This window comes from Notechis scutatus, chromosome 3, assembly GCF_049901735.1.
Source record: "Notechis scutatus isolate UNSWTSFEM ecotype Mainland chromosome 3, rNotScu1.2, whole genome shotgun sequence".
NCBI classification, from domain to species: Eukaryota; Metazoa; Chordata; class Lepidosauria; order Squamata; family Elapidae; genus Notechis; species Notechis scutatus.
Genome location: NC_142011.1, coordinates 94,798,788 through 94,823,777, shown reverse-complemented (window position 1 = coordinate 94,823,777; position 24,990 = coordinate 94,798,788). Strand labels below are relative to the sequence as shown.

At 33.9% G+C, this 24,990-nt stretch overlaps 1 protein-coding gene across 3 annotated transcripts in view; it reads right to left on the bottom strand.

The window, feature by feature from the left end:
- The window catches only part of DENND1B (DENN domain containing 1B), a 213,437-nt gene that overhangs the window by 16,646 nt on the left and 171,801 nt on the right, over nt 1-24,990 (bottom strand). For all 3 annotated transcript variants that reach the window (XM_026671732.2, XM_087960788.1, XM_087960789.1), the window contains 5 exons: nt 23,156-23,257; nt 14,578-14,662; nt 7,763-7,803; nt 7,203-7,271; nt 725-781 (listed from right to left, as the gene is read on the bottom strand). In XM_026671732.2, the coding sequence (XP_026527517.1) occupies nt 725-781; nt 7,203-7,271; nt 7,763-7,803; nt 14,578-14,662; nt 23,156-23,257 (354 nt within the window). The remainder of the gene's footprint in view (nt 1-724; nt 782-7,202; nt 7,272-7,762; nt 7,804-14,577; nt 14,663-23,155; nt 23,258-24,990) is intronic.

The window sequence follows — 24,990 nt, the reverse complement described above, 5'->3', positions numbered from 1 at the left end:
TGAGACTGAAAAACGTTTGTAACTACATATTTCTATATCTAGTTAAACACATACACACGGTTAAAAATTTGGTCACCTAAAAGATTTAAATGCTGGAGTAACAACTACCATATAATTTTTAATTATGATGAGACTATCAAGTAAAACAAAATTCCTTTCATACATTTGAGCCTTGATACCTGAGGAGAAAGTGAAATAGTGCTCAAACTACTTGATTTAAAAATGAATATTGGAGATAAACATATCTGAATATGTGGAGACTTGATATGATGCCTTCTCATACTTTTAAATCATGCTCTTGGAAGGCTTAGGGTACTAAAATAATGCCACTATTTACTGAACCAATGAAACCTAAATAGACAACTATTCCTGTTGAATTATATTTCTCTGGTAAAAGTCACTTGCTTTAAATTCTCAGCTAGAAGCAAAGGCTTCAATTGTGACATCAAAGTAATCAGCTTTATGAAAACATACATCCTGTTAATAGATCTTTGAAGACTTCTGTTTTTTTCATGATAAATATGCAAACAATAAAGAGATTATTCAAGTAGATGCACAGAATGACAGAGTTGCCAGAGGGCTTGTTATAAAAAATTCATTGTTGAACAAAGGGCTAAGCATATTTCAAAAGTCATTAAAAACACAAATCTTGTGGGATTCATAAAGTATATACTTCAAACTGAGGAAAGAAACAAGGTAAGAAAGTACAAATTTTGCCACATACCTTGTGTTTCAACTTACTCTTCACCTCTTTTATTCCCTGTTTTGCATGATTTTTTGCCTGGGGGAAAGAAGAGGAAGGGAAAAAAGCTAAGTGTATCTGCAAAGCAAGGGTTTGATATTGCCCTAGATGAAGTAAAATAGAATTCAAAATTAAAATGTTTGCATTATGTGGTATAACAAAAAGAAATCACTTTGTTAATTTCATACAGATTGCTAACAAGGTTTGCATTAGGTGTGCATTAATTGTTGACACTCTTTAAAATTGTATTTCTTTAATGTAACATTTTTATGAAATGGTGTACCTATAGAAATAAACTCTTAGTTTGGCTACAGGTTGAACAGGAAAAAAGCTCAAGCAATCTAGCTCTTTTTATATGCAGAGCCATGACAAAGTGTTGTGTTCTTCATAGTTACTATTAATAGATTTGAACTAAAGTTTTATGCCACCTCTTCACATCAGCCTGAATAAAAATGACAATTATAGTTCTCTTTTTAAAACAGGTGAAATAATCATTCTAGAGGCAAAATAATTGTAAAGAAGTGTGGTTTTTCTTTCAGAGGCAATTTTAACTTTAAAGAGGAAGAAATAGTATTTCAATTCACTTTATTATTCAACTTCAAATTCTTGCAACTCATTCTTCAAACAACTGCAATAGTTGGCTATTTTTCTATCCAAACTAAAAGCCAAATTAAAGATAATGAAATTATTGTTGCTATTCCCAACATATCCGTTACTTACGAGATTATGAAATGGTCTTTATATTTGAGAACTACTCTTCTTATGATAAATCTAACTTGGGATGAACTATAGAGGAAAAACAACCAGCAGCCAATGACTCACACATGTATTTTAGCCCCCCATCGTATTGTTCTCATTAAGCCCCTGCAACTCCCCAAATTTCCCCAAACTGTGCAATGCTAAGCTGTTTTCTCTGCTAACTCATATTTCTTGTGGCATGTAAAGGCAAAAAAATGGGCAGTAGGGGCAGGGGAATGGAATAAATATTGGTTATTTTTAAAATGTTTGCATGCTGTGCAAATAATCATATCCTCTAACTGCACACTCAGTTATAAAAGGCCTTTAAACTTCATTGTTTTCAGCAAACTAATTTACATTTCAACAGTATAGTATACACAGATTGAATGTCTCCCAATAGAAAGCATTAAGTTTTCTCCAGCAAGTGCATATTACATATGCAGATGTTGCTTGACTTCAGTGTTCTGTGACAAGTATATATAAATGTATGGTACGTATATATGTTTAGTTGGAGTGTGCACAAGGCACCCTCCATCACTAATTGCCTAGGTGAGAATATTATGATAATCATCATACTTGATTTTCCATTGGACAGAAGCCATTATTTTATCTATTCACATTTCTGCAATGTCATGACAGGACACCAAGATGGAAACTTGAAACTAAGATGTCCTTTATTAAACCAGTGAAATGCTCAGAAGATGATACCAAAGGGACAGCACATAGGCAATTTTTCCAGCATTCTCTTTAAAAATTTAAGTCAGCAGTGAATATAGGAATAGATTCGTTACAAAATTATAATGTTCAAAATAAAACAGAAAGACACCCAGTGGTGAGAAAAGGGAGCAATTTTTTTACCATTCCCTTAGAGAATGTATAAGTTATAAATGAACACATGAATTCACAGTACTTTCAATGTATTTACCTGAAATATGGGTTCAGTGTGATTTTGAACGATGTAAATTTAAAAATTCTCTTTTGAAAATGAAAGTAAGGAACTGATTCATTTATTCATGAATGAAGCTCAAAGGGAAAGAAGCAATTTTCAGACATCTCCCTGGTTTTGGTTCTCAGTGTTTTTTCACCCATAGCACCTTCCCAACACTGAGATAATTGTCATGTATTAAGGAAACAGGTTGTAGTCAGATGTACTGATTAAAATGTTGGAACAGCATCAGGGAGACTAAGGTTTAAATTCACCAATCAGATAGCTCTTCAGGGTTAAGTATCCAGATTATACCCATCTGGAACAACCTCAGGGATGAAGTTGGATATTACTACAGTATGCACAAGATAATATAAAGTCTCTGTATAATGTTTAGATTCACCACACTCTGATTCAAATTCAGAATAGTGTGGTCCATTAACTGGACCTTAAAAGTGTTACTAAATCAAATTGCTAGTGCATATCTTAGGCAATATATACAAGAAAACTCAATTATTTGTTAATGTTCACAAATTCACACTGATCCATCATTCAACAAATACTCTCATTCAGTGTGGTCCATTAAATTATTGGTCATTGGTCTACAATTTGTTGATTTGCTGGACAATCCTTTGAAACCATTATTGGCATAATAAAATTATTAATTTAAAAATGTTTCTTGCAAATCATGAACTCTATACTGGATTGTTTGCAAATCAAATTCCCTTTCATTAAACTCAAATCAATATTCCAAACCTTGGCTTGACAAACTCTTAAGCCTTAGCCAAGGCCATGGCAATTTCAGTTTACCAAAATACCCAATTCTGTAATGATTCTTCCTTCTGAGAAACATTTATTCATCAAAGAATACAAAAGGAGTATTTGAAAGAGAAAAAAACAAAAGTCACTAAATTAGCCTAGGTTCCAACAAGCAGTACAAAATACAGTTAACCATCTGTTCTGGTGTCTTGTCTCTTACTTGTCAGTTAAATCCAGCTTTAGTGTCAACAACATAATCTTCCTAGGGACCAAATATTTTCATGATTTAATGAGAGTCCATTTGGTGGTAACTTTCATAGGCCTCAATTATCTGATCCACTCCTGAATGACCCTCAATTTTATAAACATAAATTCAAAAATTAATTTCTTATTTGGTAAATCCTAAGGTAAAGAGAATTATTGAAAATAATTTCTAACTGATAGGCATCTGCATTATTTTATCCACTATTAACAACTTACTATTAGTTCCCAAGAGGTGGGTGAACTCTGTCACTCCCAATATATATAAGAAAGATGATAGGCACAATCCTATCAACAATTAGTCAGCCTTTTGGCAATAATTGGCAATTGTTATGTTAAATTTTTCTATTATAAACTTTGGATGAACCTGGAAAACATCTTGCCCCCAAAGTAGGCAGGTTTCAGCCCTCATAAAAGCATCCTTATGTTGCTTTGATTGAGATTCTGTTTCTCATTGGAGTCTTTAGAAGAAATCGTAATAGCCATTGACTACCACCTTTTCATATTTATATTAAAATACTATCACATAAATTAGTGGCATATACAATGACCTATCCACATTTTCCCTTTTTAAAGGAGATAAACAGGGATCTGTTCTTGTACCTTTAATTTCTATATTAATGACACCATTATGACCCTTTCTAAACAGAAACTTCATTCTACAACTCTAGCTATTTGATCTATTTCTATTTGTCTTTAGATGATATAACTGCTTTATCTGTAACTTTAGTGGGCCTTGGCAGTTGCCAAATTCCTTTACTGATTTACTGCTCTAGGGAATTTCTTGAAATTAATTTTTAATTGTTTTTGGTTAATTATTTAAAAACTAAATAAAACTATTTAGTTTAGAGAAATGAAACTATTTAGAAACTTCTTTAGAATGCACTTTAAAGTTTCTGATCAGGTGGAGAATTTAAAAAAGACCAGTTTACCAGGTAAAGGACTTGAAAAATCTAGGCATCCATTTTCTACCTTCCACCTGCTGCAGTAAACAACTGAGTTCTATGTAGGAGCCCAGAAAGCCTCCAATGTGACCCTTAAAATGTGTGAGCCATCAAAGCAATAATCGTATCTTAGCAGCAATTAAATTAAATAGATCCAAAGGGCTTGGTAACCAGCTGTGATGCCCAGCTATGTGTTTGTTAAGGGTGCTTTGCCTTTGGAAGCTATCCAGTTTATTTCTTAATTTTATTTTTAGGAGCTAAATTTTGGGTTTTTGCTCAACATCAAATCTTTGGACTCAACTTCCCCTTGAACCACTACTTATGAGTCAGATGTCTTAAGTTTAAAAAAGCCTATAAAATGCTTCTCTTTTCAAAATGGAGGCTTTAAACCAGAATTTGATACTGGCAAAAATTATGGTAGTGCTGGATGTTTTGAGATAATTTTAATTGTTAAAATATTATTATTTTAGTGTTATTGTATTGTTATTTTCTGTAGTTTTCTTTGCAAGAAGCTCGAGTATAAACACCAAATAAAAATACTACTACTATTTATATTACTACTACTGCTGCTGTCTGCTGCAACAACTCCTAAGCAGAAGAGGGGAGAATCTTAGCACAAAGAACTGGAGAACTGAAGGAGTTTCACCTCTAGATTCAGTCACTGTATGGGGGGTTCTGCAAACAAGTATATGACATAATGAGTAGATTGACATCACTCTCACTAAACTTCATGTGTCTGATTTTGGCTTTCAGTGACTTAAACTCTTCATTGAGGATTGTTATGGTTATAACAATTGTTATGGTTATAAATTCATGTTATGTGTAAACTAGGCTACTATAAATTGTTCAAATTATGGTTAAAGCAAACAACATATTAGTATAATGTAGAGTTAGCAAATATTCTGTAGCATCTTGAAAAAAAAGGGAATAAAGGTAGTCTTCAACTTACAACCATTCATTTAGTGACCATTTGAAGTTACAATAGGCACTGAAAAATGCGACTCATAACCATTTTCACACTTATGACCATTGCAGTATCCTCATGGTCACATGATCAAAATTTGGATACTTGGTAACTTGCATTTATAATGGTTGCAACCTTTTGTGATCTTCTGATAAGCAATAGGAAAGCCCAATTCACTTAACAATTGTGACAAGATCATAAAATGAGGCAAAACTCATTTACTGTCTTGCTTAGCAATGGAAATATAGGGCTCAATTGGGGTTGTAGGTTGAGGACCGATGAATTATGTGCATACTTCTTAAAAAAGCTCTCCTCTGCCATAGCGGAACTTTTAAGCATTATATATGCGATATCATTCAGAACCAGCTCCTTACCAAACCTATGGTCCTTTGCTACAGTCATCTTCAAAAAAAGTGACCCCAGCCTGGTTGAAAACTGCAGACCAATCTCACTGTGTTGTATCACGTGCAAAGTCATGGGATCAATCATTAACCCTCCATTTAGAGTCAAATAACCTACCCTCCAAAAAACAATTTGGTTTCAGGAAAAAATTGTCCTGCAATCTTCAAATCCTACACTGCAAAAACATATGGACTACTCTACTTAACCAGGGTAAAGCTAAAGACGCAATTTACATAGACTTCTGCAAAGCCTTTGATTCAGCGGTACATGACAAACTACTGTTAAAACTAAACTCTTACGGCATTTCCGGATCCCTTCATAAGTGGATTACTGCGTTCCTGTCAAACAGGCAACAAATAGTAAAAATAGGGAGTGCTATACCAAACCCTGCTCCAGTTAACAGCGTGTCCCCCAAGGCAGTGTTCTAGGACCCACACTCTTTATATAAATGACCTTTGCAATCAAATTATAAGCAACTGCATCCTCTTTGTGGATGATGTAAAACTATTCAACACCACCAGCAATGCTACTGTCCTTCAGAGCGACATTGATTATGTGTCTGAATGGTCAAACAATTGGCAACTCCAAATCTTGACCAACAAATGCTCTGTCCAACACATTGGTAAAAAAAAATCAGTATACCAAATACAAACTAGGAGGATATGACCTCGTTGATGATCCTCACTCTGTCAAGGACCTTGGAGTTCTCATATCAAATGACCTAAGCGCCAGAGCTCACTGTAACAGCATTGCCAAAAAGGCACTAAGAGTTGGAAATCTAATCTTACGAAGCTTCTCCGGAAATATTGAACTGCTGACTAGAGCATACAAAACAATACTCGAATACAGCTCATCATCTGGAATCTGCACTGTATATCGGACATTAATACAATTGAGAGAGTCCGGAAGTATTTCACGAGAAGAGTACTAAACTCCTCTGCTCACAACAGAATACCTTATATCACCAGGCTTGAGATTTTGGGCTTGGACAACCTTGAACTACACTGCCTACAGCTGGATTTAAGCGTAGCACACAAAATTATCTGCTACAATGTCCTACCAGTCAATGACTACTTCAGTTTCAACCACAACAACAAGAGCACACAAAGATACAAACTCAATGTAAACCGCTTCAAACTTGATTGCAAAAAGTACGACTTCAGCAAAAGAGTGGTCAATGCCTAGAATGCACTACCTGACTCTGTTGTTAATCCTCTAACCCCCACTCCTTTAACCTCAAACTATCTACTATTGACCTCACCCCATTCCTAAGAGGTCTGTAAGGGGCGTGCATAAGTGCACCATTGTGCCTACTGTCCCTGTCCTATTGTCCCCATTTATTCGTACCTATTTCCTGTATTCTTACTCATGTTTATACTTATACCTATTATGTAAGCGATTGACAAATCAAATAAATAAAATAAATATAAATCTGCAAAAATGCAGCAGGAAAAGAATAGCTCTTACATATTGGTATGCTGTTTTCACAGCTGGAGTAGCTTTGTTCACTGCTGTGTTGATCAAGGCTCCTCCTTTCTGAAATACAATATACGTATACACACATAAACACAGAGATTCTGATGTACAGAAAAAACAGTTTAATTCTAAATTTAAATAACATACTTAGTTTCTAAAGGAAAATCTACACCTCTGGTTAATTTAAATTACAACTCTTAGCATGACCCTGAATATGCCACTTTGAAGATTTCTACAGCTGCCTTTCGTCTAGGTTTGTCTACTACCACCCAGAGTTTACAATACATCATTTCTATGGCTGACACATTTATCAGTATACTCTAATGTACTCATGTAGGGCACAATCCACCAGGAAATTGTCTTTCATAATGTTCTGATTGTATAAATGGGTACTTTGTATGAGACATTTGCACTGGTCTGCATGTATACACTTGTATATATTGCACAAATTCTGAGCAATCTTTCTGCATGTTTTTAAATAAGATTACAATCACATGGTAACACTTTTTGCACTGCAAGATTTACTCCAGTCTCCTGACATGCTGTCATACCTTCACAGTATGCATCCACTGATGGTATGTTCTTAAATTTCCTTTAAAAATATAAATTAAAGGGAAACAAAGATTAGAACCATTTTTGCTATACTTTTATGCATAATCTTCACTGTACATGAAATTCACATTCACAATGAATAGAGTTTTACAGCTCTTATCTTCAAAGAACATCAGATTATATTATTTTCTCTGACAAAATCTGTTGCTGATATGAACAGAATTTTAAAAATATGGTAAATTTAGAATTAGAATCAGAATCAGAATACAGCTGGAAGGAACTTTGGAGGTCTTCTAGTCCAGCCCCTGCTCAAATAGGAGATCCTATACAATTCCTATACAAGTGATTGTCCAATCTCTTTCTAAGAACCTCCAGTGATGAAGCACTCGCAACACCTGAAGGTTATTTAGGGATTGAAAAAAATACATATATGCACAAATATATATGTATTATATCAGGGTATTGTATAATACTACACTTTCTACAGTCTTACAGTTGAACAACATTTTGCAAGGGGGGAGAAGAGCAAATCAATGTGCGTTCAATAGTATTACACTAATAAATTATTCATAATGGTCAGGGGAAATTGGATTCCATAAAAGGTAGCACTGCTATTTATTTTGCATGCAAATAAATTTAAAATTTAGCAGAACAAGTGGGTTTAGTTTTAAAACCATTATTCATTTAAAAATAGTATGAGAAATGATAGTTGCTATAAATTCCTAGCCAATGGCTTCTTTTAGCACTTTGATTTGTTCCATTACACTGAAAAGCTAGTCTGGGTGCTGACAATTCAAAGTGTGAATTCTTACCTTTAAAGCCTTTCGTACCTCAAGACTTGGGTATCTGAAGGACAACCAATTCTATCTGTTTCCCAATAAGACCTGGTACAGCGGGCTCCCTTTGCAGGGATTGGCATCAAAGGTGGTATTCAGCAGGTTCTGGCCAGTTCTCGAGAACCGGTAGCAGAAATTTCAAGTAGTTTGGAGAACCAGCAAATACCACCACTTCTAATGGGAGATTTTATAGTATCCTTCCCCTGCCACGCCCACCAAGCCACCCACATAGAACCGTTAGTAAAAAAATTGAATCCCACCACTGATTGGCATCTTCAAGAATCATAAAACTGAAGAGGACTTCTGGTTTGAGCTTCTTCAGCGACAGACCGAAACCTTGTCTCTGCGAGGCTTCGATCAGTGCTCGCCGCTGGAGCGCCCCGAGCTGGCTGGTTTCGGGTCTAAGCCACCCCGTAGAGGTGGTGAAGAGGGGGGAGACTGCCAGCAGGGTTGAGGAGAGCCGCATCTCTCCTCCCCAGCTGGCCATTACTCCCTTTCCCGAAGGCGGTTGCAGTGGTGGTCAGAAATGGCCACCACAAAGAAAAACTCGACCGGAAAAGAATGTGCAGGAGGAAGATAAGAAGAGAAAGTTTTGGTTGACCGGGTCAAACAGCAAAAGCATCAAATAAGGTACCCTGGAATTGAAACTGTTAAAAAACAATAACATTGTTCTCTAAGAAGATTTTTAAGCTGCAAAGGAGAGAGAAAAGGGAAAAGATTTGGTTTTCTCCTTTTCCTATACTGACAGCTAAGAGACTTAAGCAAGAAATTGGAAACAAATCCACTTTGACATCAATAGGCATTTAATGCTGAAAATAAAAAGTCAAAGGGATAATAAAGATTTCTGGATAATCAAAAGCTTTTGAAAACAGGAAAGGAGAGAGGAAGAATAAAAGGGCAGGATCTGGAAGGGAGGAGACTGCCTGGAATTAAAAAAGAACTTACAGCAAAATCTCAACAAGACTTCAAAAAGATACATTCTAACTGAAATATCGCAACAAAAACCCCAGGAAGAGAAAGTCAAAAAAGAAATAAGAAGATATAACTCAGGACTATCTGGATTACTTGATGATTTCTGAATTCTTGGTTATTGTTTTGAATGACTAAAATCAATCGGGTGGTTGTTTAAAACTGTTTAAAATGGCTCCACTTTTAGAAGAACTGAAAATGGAACTTAAAAATTACAAAGAAGATGCACAAGAATGGAGAGGTTCTTTTGGCTTCGTATGTCAGTTTTTAGAAATTGAGATTTGGAATTATGAGAAACAACAAGAAATGCCTGCAGAACAAGAAGATTGCGACAAAGAAGAAGCCATCTTTAATGAACAAGTAATCTTAGATGGGGGGGAAAAAGAAAGGGGAGAAAGAGAATGGAAAGTTTAAGATTGGGAAAAACAACTCCAAAAAAAAAAAAAAGAGTGAAAAATAAGTATAAAATCAAAAAGCAACCGAAGAGGGAAATGCAGAAGAGAGAATTAGAACTAGAGAGACAAGGGGGTAAAAAGGGGAGAGAGAAGATGAGAGGGAAGAAAGAAAGGAAAAGAAGTTATAAAGGACAGAAGCAAAATATAGAGAAACAGGGTCTATTTAGAGATAATGGGTGAAAACTTAATGGAAAAGGGGATTTTGCAAAGGTACATAAGATAGTATGGTTATATTAGAAGCAGAAATAATTTTAGAAAATATGAAACAATGTATGATTAAAATGTCTGATAAAATAGCTATTGTAATTCAATGGAATGCTTGTCAATAAATAAATGTAACAAAAGGTATATTTAATGATTTATAAAACATATGTGAAGAGAAATAAGGGAAAAATTAATTATGGAGATTACATGTGTTTTTAAGGAAGTATAATATTTAATTGAAAAGAAGTGTTAAAGATGTTATGGTTTTAATGATTATTAATGATAGAACTGAACTGGAATGGAATGAGGGTTTATAATTACATATATTTACAATCTTTCTTTTTTTTTTAAAGAATATAGTGTGTATTATAAGAATGTACCAAGCAGAATTCGATTGGAAGTTATGTATTATGTATTATATTGAAGGTCATAAACGTAAGGTATATATTGAAGTTTAAATAAGAGTTGAATGGATGTAATTAAAAGATATAAAGGTGTCATACTCCAATTAGTAACTACAGGAGAAAATTTGTTTAATGAGAAAAGATAATATGAAATTGAAACAGAACAGACAAAAGTATAAATATAATGATTTGAATTGAGATGAGATAATCAAAATAAAATTGAGAAAATTAAAAGAGGGGAAAAACTATATAGAAAATGTAAAATAGTATAAAATATGGAATAGAATACAAAAAGGAGCATGAAATTGAGTTTTGTGTCTGTATAAAGAAGTTCAACCCGGGACCATGCTATTTTCAAAAAAGATGTTTTACTTGTATTTTGTGTGTGAAAACCCAAATAAAACTTTATTTAAAAAAAAAAGAATAATAAAACTGATGTTCTCAATGACTACCCACTTTTATGGAACAGATGTCCTCTGGAAATTTAAACAAACCCTTCCTGATTGGTTTTTAGGAAAGCCATTAAAAGTTGGCTATTCTAGCAGGTCCTGGAGGTGGAAACATTTTAATATTCCTTCTGGCTTTGGAGGAATTATCCAATTCATATTGCTGGTATTGATAAAAGTACCCTAATCCTAACATTGTTCATCCAAAAGAGAATATCATGATGTGTATGTATATGGATGTATGGATGTGTATTCAAATCAATCTTGACAAGCTCCTGCATGTTTTCTGGGTAATATTTTTGGAAATGGTTAGCTATTTCTTTCGTCCTAAGGTTGAGTGATTAGCCCAAAGTCTTCCAGCTGACTTTGTACCTAAAGTGAAGTTAGAACTCAAGTCTGGTGCCTTAATCACTGTAGAAAACTGGTTCTTATGTACAATTACTAAAGCATTTTCATTTAAAACTGCAGATACTTGCATAAAAACTGAACATGTAATTTTGAGAAAAGGAAGATGAACAAGTAAGTCTGAAGAGTCTTTCTGCCTGTCATTTTTAATTAACCATTATATTCAATTCTATCAATTTGCCCTAATAATGTTTATGATATCCTATGAAGCTGAAGTTATAAACCTTCACAGGAACACATATCGAACACACAGAAGTACAATTAAAGAGATATAAAAATTTTAAAACACTTAATTCAATAAAGAGATCAAGCCTCAATTGTGGTTTTTGGTATTAAGAGAATTGGCATTAATTATCAGGCATATAGGTAAAACGTTATTACAATCACAGACTAATTTCACCGCTCATCCATAAGAATAGTGAGTATTTTATTCATTATTATTTTTTCATTCTAACTACTCAAGTATCACATTAGTTGCTTTAACTTCTATATATGTTGAAAACTACAATTATTTGAAATAAAAATACAAACAATTGTTTGGTAAAATATCAATACGATCATATATAACACGTATTTTATATAAACTTTTGTTCATCTCCTATATAAAAGCATCTAAAATGTCAATCAAGATTTTTTTAAAATGTTTTTGGATTTTTAGCAACATGGAATCTGAATAGTATTTCTATTTCAATTATTTAATCAAAAAGTACCCACGGGCAGCACAATGCTAAAAACCAATTTAAAAAGTATTGTCATTTTTTACTATTTCAATTAATACAGGAAAAATGAAAGAACAGGTAGGTTGTGATTAGTGTGAGTTTGAATAATGTGATATTTGATTTAGTGAGAACTGTAAATTGTGTTTAACCCAAAATTCACTTAATGAAAGGCTAGTGCAAGCATAATTTAAGCTATTACATATGCAGTTGTGTTTGGGGTTTTAGAAAAAGCACTACGCAATCTAAAACCATCTCTCTCTATTGGACCGGATGGAATATGTGCCTACTTCTTAAAAAAGCTATCCACCGCCATAGCCAAACCTCTAAGCATAATCTTTGAAAAATCCTTCAGGACCAGCTCCTTGCCTAACCTATGGTCACAAGCCACAGGCATCCCCATCTTCAAAAAGGGAGACCCAAGCCTAGTTGAAAATTACAGACCAATCTCCTTATGCTGCGTCACCTGTAAAGTCATGGAATCAATTATTAACCAATCCATCATCCTCCACTTAGAGACAAACAACCTACTCTCCAATAAACAATTTGGTTTCAGAAAAAAACTATCCTGTAATCTGCAACTCTTACACTGCAAAAACATATGGACGACACAACTCGACCAGGGCAAAGCAATAGACGCAATCTACATAGACTTCTGTAAAGCCTTTGATTCAGTGGTACACGACAAACTACTCCTAAAAATAAAATCCTATGGTATCTCTGGACAACTGAATAACTGGATAGAAGCATTCCTGGCAAACAGACAACAAATGGTCAAAATCGGGAGCGTCCTATCAAATTCTGTACCTGTCAATAGTGATGTCCCCCAAGGCAGTGTTCTAGGACCAACTCTCTTCATACTCTACATAAATGACTCTGTGATCATATTAAGAACAATTGCGTTCTTTTCGCTGATGATGTAAAGCTGTTCAATACCACAGACAATACTGCTACCCTACAAAAAGATCTCGACTATGTATCAGAATGGTCAAACAAATGGCAACTTCAAATCTCAACAAATAAATGCTCTGTCTTACATATTGGCAAAAAAAATCAGAAAATAAAATACAAGCTGAATAGTCAAGATCTTGTTGATGACCCAAGCTCTGTAAAGGACCTTGGAATACTCACCTCTAATGATCTAAGTGCTAGAGCCCACTGCAACTACATAGCCAAAAAGGCATTAAGAGTTGTTAACCTAATCCTATGTAGCTTTTCTCTGGTAATATCACACTACTAACCAGAGCATACAAAACATTTGCTAGACCAATACTCGAATACAGTTCATCAGTCTGGAACCCACATTACGTATCTGATATTAGCACAATTGAGAAAGTCCAGAAATATTTCACAAGAAGAGTTCTCCACTCCTCTACTCGTTGTAGAATACCTTATGCCACCAGACTTGAAATTCTAGAACTAGAAAACCTTGAATTACGCCGTCTTCGGTCTGATTTAAGCATGGTATATAAAATCATACATTGCAATGTCCTACCTGTCAATGAATACTTCAGCTTCAACCATAACAACACAAGAGCACACAATAGATAACAAACTCAATGTTAACCGCATCAAACTTGATTGCAGGAAATATGACTTCAGCAATAGAGTGGTCAATGTCTGGAATACTCTACCCGACTCTGTAGTTTCTTCCCCAAACCCCAAAAACTTTAACCTTAGATTGTCTACTATTGACCTCACCCCTTTCCTAAGAGGTCTGTAGGGGGCGTGCTTAAGCGCACCAACGTGCCTACCGTCCCTGTCCTATTGTTTCTCTTATTCTTCTTTTATTTTTCTTATATGTACCCATTTCATGTATTCACAACTATGTATACACTTATACTTATTATCTTGTAAACAATTGGCAAATCAAATAAATAAATAAAAAATAAAAATAGATGCTGCTATTCTTCATGTGTGCAAAATGGACAAAAGTAAAGTTCTGTCAGAAGAAAATAGGGAAAGTTTTAAAAATAAGAGCCTTGTTATTACCCTAGAGTGAAAATTTGGTGTAACTGAATTACAATATATGAATGAGGCCCTAGCAACATTAAAATAAGGATGAGATGTTGGTATGCTTGAATTTCTGGTAGACTTTTTAAAAAAAATTGCTTTCTATAAGTACTCTGTGACTTTGTATTAACCATACATTTAAATTACAAGTATATTCTTTTTATCCTTTACTGAAATAATTCATATTTAAAATATATATAAAAATTCATTGCCTATTTCCTTTGAGCTGGAACCAATTACCATATTTTCTATGGAAATATTACTTCAAATAGTGCAAATTTGAATAATGTCACCATTTCATGGGATTCATTAGCTGTCCTAATCAAAACCTACCTGTAGTCAAGAAGTAAAAAAGTGTTTATCTACCTCCACTTCCTGATGAGATTTCTTCTTCAAATATATCGGAGAATCCTTTTCCTGCGTTTAGCTTTGCAAGTCGACCTTCAATAAACTGCAATAAAGTATGTATCAAAGCTGTAATAACTGTTAAGAAAAGTGTATAAAATGTAATTTTACTAGCTTCTCTACAAAGTGCTAGAAATTTAGAGAGGTCACATCTACTTCCATTTCATTACATAATCACCTGTCCATCCACCCTTCACTATTACTTTTATTCTTTGTAGCTTTTAAAGCTGAATTTGGGAAGAGGGAACGATGATTTGAAACTTAATACTTGTAGTAGTTTTTGAATCAGAATTCACAAAATAAGGTGTTTTTTTTTGGGGGGGGGGAATCACAATCACCATGAAAATATAACAGAATGATTCCATAGCAAAATATTTTGACACTGATTGCATTTTAATTAATCTCAAATTGGAATATAACATTTATTATCTTCATATTTTAAAGGCATGATACTCAAATATTTTCCCTTCAAACTGGTATCTAATTTGCTTTAACTCCGATATCTATATTCATTTTAAAGTGTGGGACACATTTTAAAATGTTAAAGTATGTTAAGAAAAAAAATGTCCACCTATGGGATATATGAGCCTAATCTGATTGCAGTATGATAATCTTAAACAAGGAAACAGCAATTATATGGTGCCATATTTGATATATTTACATTCTAAATATATTTTGTAAAAGCAAATCATATTAAAGAAATTCAAATTTGTCAGCTTGAAATCAATGTCTAAAATCTCTATTTTCCCGTTAAACCACTGAATTATTCTAAATTCACTGTTTGAATTTCTCCAAAGAACATACAATTCTAGCCTACTTAATATTGGTTAGAAAGAAAACTACTTTCTTTAAATAACTCCTAACTTTCATACTATGGTTATATACCAATTCATACAAGCTCTCTTAAATCTTAGTTGCTAGATACAAGCAGTGCTGTAATTATAACAACGAATTGCGCTTGAAACTTTCTTAAGTGTTAACAAACTTCATACTTTCAATGAAAAGGATAGCAGAGTAAAAATAACTTCTTTCACCCACTCAGTACTTTTTACAAAGCAAAAACCTTAATGTCCTTATTACTTAGATTAGAAGAATTCCAAGCATGTATGGAATGCAAAAGTGGAAGAAATGCACAAATACCATTTTATACTGTACAAATAGGTCAAAGAAGTTAATGTTTGTCATTTGTATCAACCATATTCTACAGAAATTTAATTCAAACACTTTTTTAAAGGAAAGTCTCTAATTACACTGATATAAATCCAGTTCATAAATTTTGTACAATTTGTTGCCTGAGAATTTATATAGTAGATGGCAGCTTTTTTGGCCTGACAGATATATTTAGAACCTTGTGAGCATAAAGGACTAATACAATGGGCACAACTAATCCCCAAACAGAAGGAACTGGGGAGATTGTTTTATTTTTTAATCTCCTCTATACTTCCCAAAGGTTCATTTGTCAGAAGACTTAACCTTCTACACATGGTACTGGATTACAGTCACCCATCATTTTTTTCTTCACTGAAACTTGGTCTTAAAATAATCTTTTAAAAAATTAAAATTTCATGGGACAGAGAGACATAAGGATATGGAGGGAAGCGTTCATAGGAACTTCATAACATTTAGCTATAATTTCTATAAAATTATCTTAATTTATTTAATGAGGAAAGCAGAACTATGACCTGATAAATTGATATTCAAATAAGAATATTACATTAAGTAACAGTAATGCTTTATATTGAGACCGCACCTAGAAAATTGCATCCAATTCTGTGATCATGATACAAAAAATGTTGAAATCCTAGAAAGAGTGTAGAGAAGAGCAACAAAGATGATAAGGGGTCTGGAGGCTAAACCATATGATGAATTATTAAGGGAATTAAGTATGTTTAGTCTAACAAAAAGGACTAGGGGTGATAGCTATCTTCCAATGCTTGGGGGGCTGTCACAGAAAAAAAGGGGGTCAATTTATTATCTAAAGCACCTAAGAGCATTTCCTCTGGTTAAAAAGCCAGAACCTTTGGGGTGGGGAGTGGTAAAGAGTGGAAGATCATTAAAGAGAGATCCAATCTAGAACTAAGGACTAATTTCCTGACAGTGAGACAAATTTATCCATGAACCGTTTTGCCTACAGAACTTGTGGGCGCTCATTGGAAATTTTCAAGAAGACCCTGAACACCATTTGTCTGGAATGGTATACAATCTCCTGCCCAACTAGAAGTCCTTCAAGCTTTATTATTCTATGTTCTAAGATAAGGATTAGCTCATAATATAGGATAAATATATAAGTTATATAACAAATATACAAATACTGGATTTTATAGAGCTTCACTTTTATAAAATGTTTATGAAGTCCTATCTATTTATATGCACTGAAAAAGTAAATGTTTACTAAATGATGAAGGGTCCAAAAATTATTTTTAATCCCTCCCATTTATTAAGAGGACAAGAATACAAGATCTATGTGCATGTCTTTCCTCTCACAATAAAATTCTTTTTTCACTTTATAATTAATCACTATAAAATTAAAACCAATGGTTACTGCTAATAATTTTAAACAATGATTTCAATTAACAGAAGTTAACATTTATCATAGTTTGCCAATTTAAATCTCACCCCAAAAAGTTAGTGCTAAAAAAAAGGATCTTAGAAAAAAAAGGAAGTGTCTAATTCTCCATCCACCAAGATCTCTGAACCTGGCTATACATAATCTGAAAAGAATCATGACACGTTGTCAAAACTCCCAGCGTTAAATTATTGACAATTAGAATCTGAGTATAATTCTCAATGCAATAACAATGTATTGTAAAAACTCTCAATTTGCATTACATTTTCATAAACCTAAAAACAATCTTTCTCAACCCTCCAAAAGTACGGGCATTTTTAGGGTACTTGTGAGGTAATACTTCTTTGCCAGGATTAGGTAGCCAAAATATGAGATAAACAAAGAAATTGTTTGACTGATTGCACATTTTCCAACATGAATACCAAATCGCTGCTAACTGAAATGGTACACAGGAGCCAATAAAAATTAATTATTTGGCTGACTGTCATATGCTATCACAGATTATCCAAACAGGCCTGTCAGTGAAAATCTGATGCTTGTCAATGGATAGACTGATGACATGAAACAAACTGTTCCATGAATACATTTTGAAGAGGACTAGATAAAGGCAGACTCAGCAGTAGCAGCGAAAGACATGCTATCACTGATTATTTCCTCTTCTTCTTAGCTAACATTCTTCTCCCTCCACCCGCCCCTCAGCCTTAACCTGGCCTTTTTCCAAATGGGATGGTTCATGGTCAGACCGCGGTAAGGGATCACTGGATTATTTCACAGCAAGAATGAGATAAAGCACCTTTAACCACCACTGTGCAGAAAACATTCTTTGAGCCACAAAGCATTATCTATCCAGGGAGAGTTAAGAAATCATTCTTTGCTCTCATACGAAGCACATGATTTATGAATGTAAGATAACAGAGTGTTAAGCATGAACTGAAAGGAGATATTTGTTTTGGGTCTAATCTTATACACACAAAATGTTAATACAAATTGGAAATTCATGAAAAATTAATAGATGCATCATTAATTGTGTTTGGTGGATTTGTCAGATTTCACCAGGAAGAATGACAAACTAAATGAACAATAGTCTTGCCCCATCCCCCTATTTTTTTCTTCACCTTAAGTAATATAGATTTTGTACATCTGCTTCAACATTATACCTATTTACTGGGTATTGTATACAAAACACAAATATGTCCTATTAGCAATTCAGAGCATTGTCTAAATAATAAAGGAGTTATTAATAATAAAATAAATGTATGTTTCAAATCAGGTCATATTTTAGTTTTAACCAGACTGGAACTGCTTCGATTATTTTATCTTGAACAATTCAGTAGCACAGGGGCTTATAAAAATTGAATAGAGGTGCAAAAACTTGGTCAATGTTCTGCTCTTAACAGTATATACTGGGTAAGGATTTCATCCATTTTTCATACACACATCATGTTTTCTATTTCAAATCAGATAAAACAGTTTTCTTTCCTTCCAGAAAAAAAACATTTTCTGTTCTTAGACTTAGCAGTATGCAGCCATGCACATAAGTATTATTATACCATCAGCAACTTCAGTAAAACACATTTCCCAAAGTTTAAATAGTTAACCTTTTTCTTAGGTTATTAAATTATATATTCCTTATTAATGGCATTAAGTGAAGGAGATTGATCAGCTTAGTTTTGTACTTATCCAAAATAGCTATTATTAAAAGTATATACGTTTAAGGCCTTAGAGAAATTACATACATATATATGGCGAGTCATTCAAAAATGGCTGAAACTAATGAAATACATATTTGTGTGCAATACTTCATTTCAATTATCAACCAATTCTATTTGAGGCTTTTTATATTCAACTAACTGGTCTAAGTGGACATCACCAATGCTGTGTGTATGTTAGAAATGTTAGAAATCTATGGTGTAATATGTAGTGTGTACTTTTTACACACTGCTTTTGCTTCCTGTTTATATGGTTACAAAGATGTTACTTTCCAAAACAAGTGTTTCAGAATTACAATGCAAATGTCTGCCCTGCTGCTGTTTCACATATACCATCCATCCATCTGTCTCTCTCTTTGAACTTCTTTTCTGTTTAAAAAAACAGTATTTGCCACTGAACCTAAAGCAACACTTTAAATTCAAATCTCTTATGATTTAAGTAACCTTGAAAAGTGCCTAATTACAAACAGGTCTTGGATCAGATGCAGCTGGGATGTGGAAGAGAAAGAGGAGGAATTATATAAAATACTAAAGGGGCATAAAATAGTTTCAAAACATATTTCTTTCCCTATTGCAGAATAATACTATTTCTATTCTTTCTTATTAGAAACTGTACTTTTCACTTCTACTGCCATAAATCTTTATACCAACCATTAAATTCCAAGAACACACACTTTTTTAAAAATGAAAGTTACCTAGCATCTTGTGAATTTCACTTATCTGTTTTGCACTATATCTTCAAAGAGAGTCAGAAGATTAATTAAATATGGTGTATGCCCTCCCCCCCTCAAAAAGGTTAATCAAAAGAAATGTTTTCTATTTTGTGCTGGAGCTTGGACTGCAGTGTTTAGCCAATGCTTAGAATAAGCTTTTAGGACTGTTCCTATTTGTATCATTTTGTTCTCTCTTCATCCAACAATGATTTCTAACAGGCTAGCAGAGAAACTAATCTTCTGGCATCAATCAATGGCATGCGGCAGCAAATACCTACAATTGAAGTAGCCCTTCTAAATCCTGTTTATATCAAGACAGTTCAAAACTAAGAATTTTTTTCTCAATTCCAGACACACAATTTGAGTTCTAGCTTTTGAGATTCATCAGACAAAATAGTTCCGAAAACACTGCACTTTCACCCTTTCCTTTCCTCTGTTACAACTACAAGGAAGAGGTAAGAAAGCACCTACTTCTAAAGAATAAAGGTTCCTCATAACATCTGAACTAGAGACAGATTAAGTTTTTAAAAAATGTTTGAAAATCACCCATGATCAACAGTTGTTGTTCCACTCTGTTTTTTTCACAAGACCCTGAGGAAATGGAGTCTCTGTTGTGCCTTTCTGGCCACCTGGATTGTGTTGATTTTCCAGGTGAGATTTTCGCTGAGGTAGACTCCCAGGAATTTAAAGGAGGAAACTCTTTCCACACAGCCCCCTCGAAGTAAAGTGGGGCAGGTTCCTCTCTCTTCTTCCTGAAGTTTAACACCATCTCCTTTGTCTTGCTGATGTTCAGGTGCAGGTTGTTTTGTAAGCACCAGGTGGATAATTTTTTAACCTCCCCCTATGCTGTTTCATCTCCACCTGTAATAAGACCCAATATGGTGGTGTCATCTATGAACTTAATGATCACAATAGATGAGTTAGATGATACAATCATGTGTGTACAGAGTGAGTACAGAGTAGGGACTGAGCATACACAGTGCTAAGCTTCAGGAGGGTGAATATGACAGACCCAGCTCTCACTGTTTGTGGCTGGTCCCTCAGAAAGTCCTTGATCCATTGTTTTATCAATGGTTGGATAAAAAGGCATGGTAATGTAATAGACTAGATAATTTTGTGATAGAAGTTTAATAGATTGATATAAAACATAATATAGACATATATACCGTATTTATCGGCGTATAACACACTGTAATGGAATGAGACGCTCTTCATGGCTTAAGAGGTAAATTTTCACCCTCTTTTTTTCCCACAAGCCCTGAGGAAATGGATCCACAGTGTCCCTTTCTGCCTGCCTGGCCTGTGCCTTGATTTTCCTGGTTGATTTTGGGAGCACTCCCAGGAATTGAGAAGAATAACTATTCAAGCCCCTTTTACTCAAGTAAAGTGGGGCAGGTTCCTCTCTTCTTCCTGAAGTTTAACACCATCTCCTTTGTCTTGCTGATGTTCAGGTGCAGGTTGTTTTGTAAGCACCAGGTGGATAATTTTTAACCTCCCCTATATGCTGTTTCATCTCCACCTGTAATAAGACCCAATATGGTGGTGTCATCTATGAACTTAATGATCACAGTAGATGAGTTAGATGATACACAATCATGTGTGTACAGTGAGTACAGGAAGGGACTGAGCACACAGTGCTAAGCTTCAGGAGGGTGAATATGACAGACCCAGCTCTCACTGTTTGTGGCTGGTCCCTCAGAAAGTCCTTGATCCATTGTTTTATCAATGGTTGGATAAAAAGGCATGGTAATGTAATAGACTAAATAATTTTGTGATAGAAATTTAATAGATTGATATAAAACATAATATAGGCATATATAACCACTGGTTGAAAGTATAACATAAATTTGAAGATAAAACTTGGAACATCTCGTATAAAATGATGGAATAAATAGTTTAGTCATGAATGATTAATAACTGATAAATATATAAGCATATGTTAGTTCGACAATGTGAAAACTGATATAAATTGTGAGTAAATGACTACAAAAGGATAGCAAAAAAGATTTGCAACCAACTGACACACTGTATGTATATAAAATGGAAGATGGTTTTATGTTTTTATGTTTTGTATGTGTATGTTTGTTTTTAAAAATAAAAATTCTTTATAAAAAAAAGAAAAAGAAAGTCCTTGATCCAGTCGCAGATGTAAGAGGGAAAATCCAAGTCAGTCAGGTTTTCGATAAGGATGCTCAGCAGAATGGTATTGAAGGCCAAGCTATAGTCAATGAAAAGCATCCTGCAATAGTTTCTGGGTTTCTCCATATGGCTCACCACAGATGTAAAGCAGAAGCTATGGCATCCTCTGTCGATCTATTTCCCCTATAGGCAAACTGATATTTACCAAAGTCGGTGGGAGGCATGTCCTCAAGTGTTGGAGAGCCAATCTCTCGAAGCATTTCATCATTACAGAGGTTAATGCAATAGATCTGTAGTCATTTAGGCAGTTAATTGCTGTTTTCTTTGGGAGTGGGACAAATCATGCTTTCAAGCATGATGGAATGCAGGCCATTTGCAGGGAGATGTTAAAAGTATTCAATTTTAAAGAAAGTCAAAGTCAACTCTATGAGATAAAATACTGTTTTTTATTTAATTTAATTTAATTAATTACTTTATTTTATTTTATTACCCTAACAGCAATGTGCTCATCCATAAGAAAGCCTCTTAAATAATGCCAAAATATTATCCATGACAAGTATGAGCACCAAGGAGCTGGGAGCAGACTCTTTCTTCTGTTCTCCACATATGTTTGCATCATACCATCTCACACAGCAAATTTCCTAGTCCTGAAGAGAGTAGTTTAAGAGAGGATTTGGAAGCTAGCAGACATTTGAAAATTGGCTCATTTTTATTAGCGATAATCAAATTAAATGTATATATTTATCCAAAACTTTTTATATATAGCAATAGCACTTAGACTTATATACCGCTTTGTAGTGGTTTACAGCCCCCTCAAAGCAGTTTACAGAGGGTCAGCCTATTGCCCCCAACAATTTGGGTCCACACTTTACCCACCTCGGAAGGATGGAAGGCTGAGTCAACCTTGAGCCTGGTGGGATTCGATCTGTCAAATTGCAGTAGGAGTAGCTTGCAGGACTGTATATAAACAGCTATTCATTGAATAAGGGCTTAAATTTGTACCTATATCAGAACCATTTATTAATACTTTCCCATACACCTGCCAGATCTGTTCTAGAGGATTAGAAAATCTGCCAAGACAGATTTTGGATGCTCACAGGAGGGTAGCAATGATTCCAAATAGAAATACAGTTACATATATTGGAAAAAACCCAAGACCCTTTAATTGAAGCACGTTTATTTCTTATTATCTCAAAGAGTTGTCACTAGAAAGAACCTTTTGGGATTATAATAGAAATGTACAAGAATTTATCCTAGCTATATTCTAGTTTCTTCTCAGATCATAAAAATCTTTCAGTATTCCAATCAAAATTCAGAAACTGCTACTGATGATTGTTGTAGCATTTCTCTGTCCCTGAATATGCATATACTACATGCATTGGAATAATATTAGATCAAAATCTCAGAAATACCTGTTTAAAAAGTTGGAGATTCACTGCAGTTTCCAGAAAATATTTAGTAGAACTGGAACGATGCTTGATAAAGCTTTCCTCACAGAAAATGATAGGTTCTCCCTAAATTTGAAAAAGATAAGAAATATACATTTTTATAAACAGTTCTATTTAACATTTCATTGCAATACACCAATTATTTTGCATATAGCAGTATTTGCAATCAATATCCTGGTAAACGTAACTTATTTTTCATACTAAAAATAAATTCCCTATGATGCATAGACAGAATACAACTATGTTTTAAATGTAAGGAAAACCAAATGCCCAAAATAAATTATTTTGTAAAATCTAAATTTTTAAAATGTCATGCCTAAAGTATGCTCAGAAAAAAAACAGACAATCAATAGCTAATCATGGGCACAAAACAGATTAGAAATAATTAACATCCATTTTAATTATTCAAAAAAAATTCTGTTACTTTAATTAAAATTTCATCTTTTCTGCAAGTGAAGGACCTTGTTTTTTTGGTTTGGGAAATATATCAGAAATACTGAAAACTAAAGAAATAAAATAAAAGGACATTTTCTTAGCCACAAGAGTTGCCCTATGTGATCCAATGGGTCTCTACTAAGCGTTTTTTTCTTGTGATTCTGTAATAAAATATAGTATGCCCAATAATCCAGAATGGATTATTCAAATTTTGATTATGCAAATTAGCTATGGATTTTCCATGAAACCCTCATGTCTGTTTAATTCTCTGATGGATGCATTCACATTTAGCTAATTTAATTATTCAGAAACATTGAATATTCCCCAAATAATTTATTTATAATTTATAATACTATAGTAAATACTTTCAAAAGAATCCAGTTAAGATTTATTTATTTTTAAGTCACAAAGTTAAATAAAACTGTGTATCATTCATGGGTTAAAAATGGGGTTAAATAAGGCTAAAATGTTTTAGTTGGATGCCCAAATGCCAGAAAGAAACCACACCGCAATAAGAATAGAAGCAAAGCTTAAAGGTTTGTTCAAAATGAATTTCTAACACTACAAATGTAAAATTATATATTTGAAGTCCTCCCCATCAAGACTTTAAGTTACTACCACTGCTATAATAATTTGAATAAAAACAATCAGAATACTCTTGTACCAGTCAACCTGAAACAAATTCATGACAATCCTCTATTCAGTTTCAATAAGACTAGAATTAAAAACTGAGTCTTCCTGTTTGTGCTTATGTATTAAAAATAATATTCTTTCATTCCAAACTATTAAACGTCAAGGATAATTCTGAATACTTTAGGGTTTTATGTATCTATCACCTTCTGCAGTAAATATGTATTGATTATAGATTGTTAATAGCTGATGTATATTGCTACAGTACATATGATTTGCTACAATTCTTCATGAAAAGAATTGAATGAAACTTTCTGGAACTAAAAGGAAAGACAGGAGTATTTCATGCCTATAATGTTTATACAACCCCTGAAATTTCAAACATAAAGTAAGTACTACCTCAGACTCTGGTGGATTGGATGGGAAATTAATAGATAACATGGATAATTTTAAGAAAGAAGCTTCTTTGAACTACTTTGAAACAGGCTAGTTACTAGTACATATCTAGTACCTCCTATAAATCGTATTAACCTTCCATCATTGGGAACTATATTACTTCAATTTCCCAGAAACTCAAGTAATTCACTGACTCTACATGGAGATCTGTTTGAGAGGAGGGAGACTAAAACCAGCTGTAACTTAAACATTTAAAAGTAACTTCAAGTTGTTACATGTTAGGCACTTGCATAAGGTCCTATATTTAAAGACTACTGTTCTCCTTTCTTGTGTTCCAT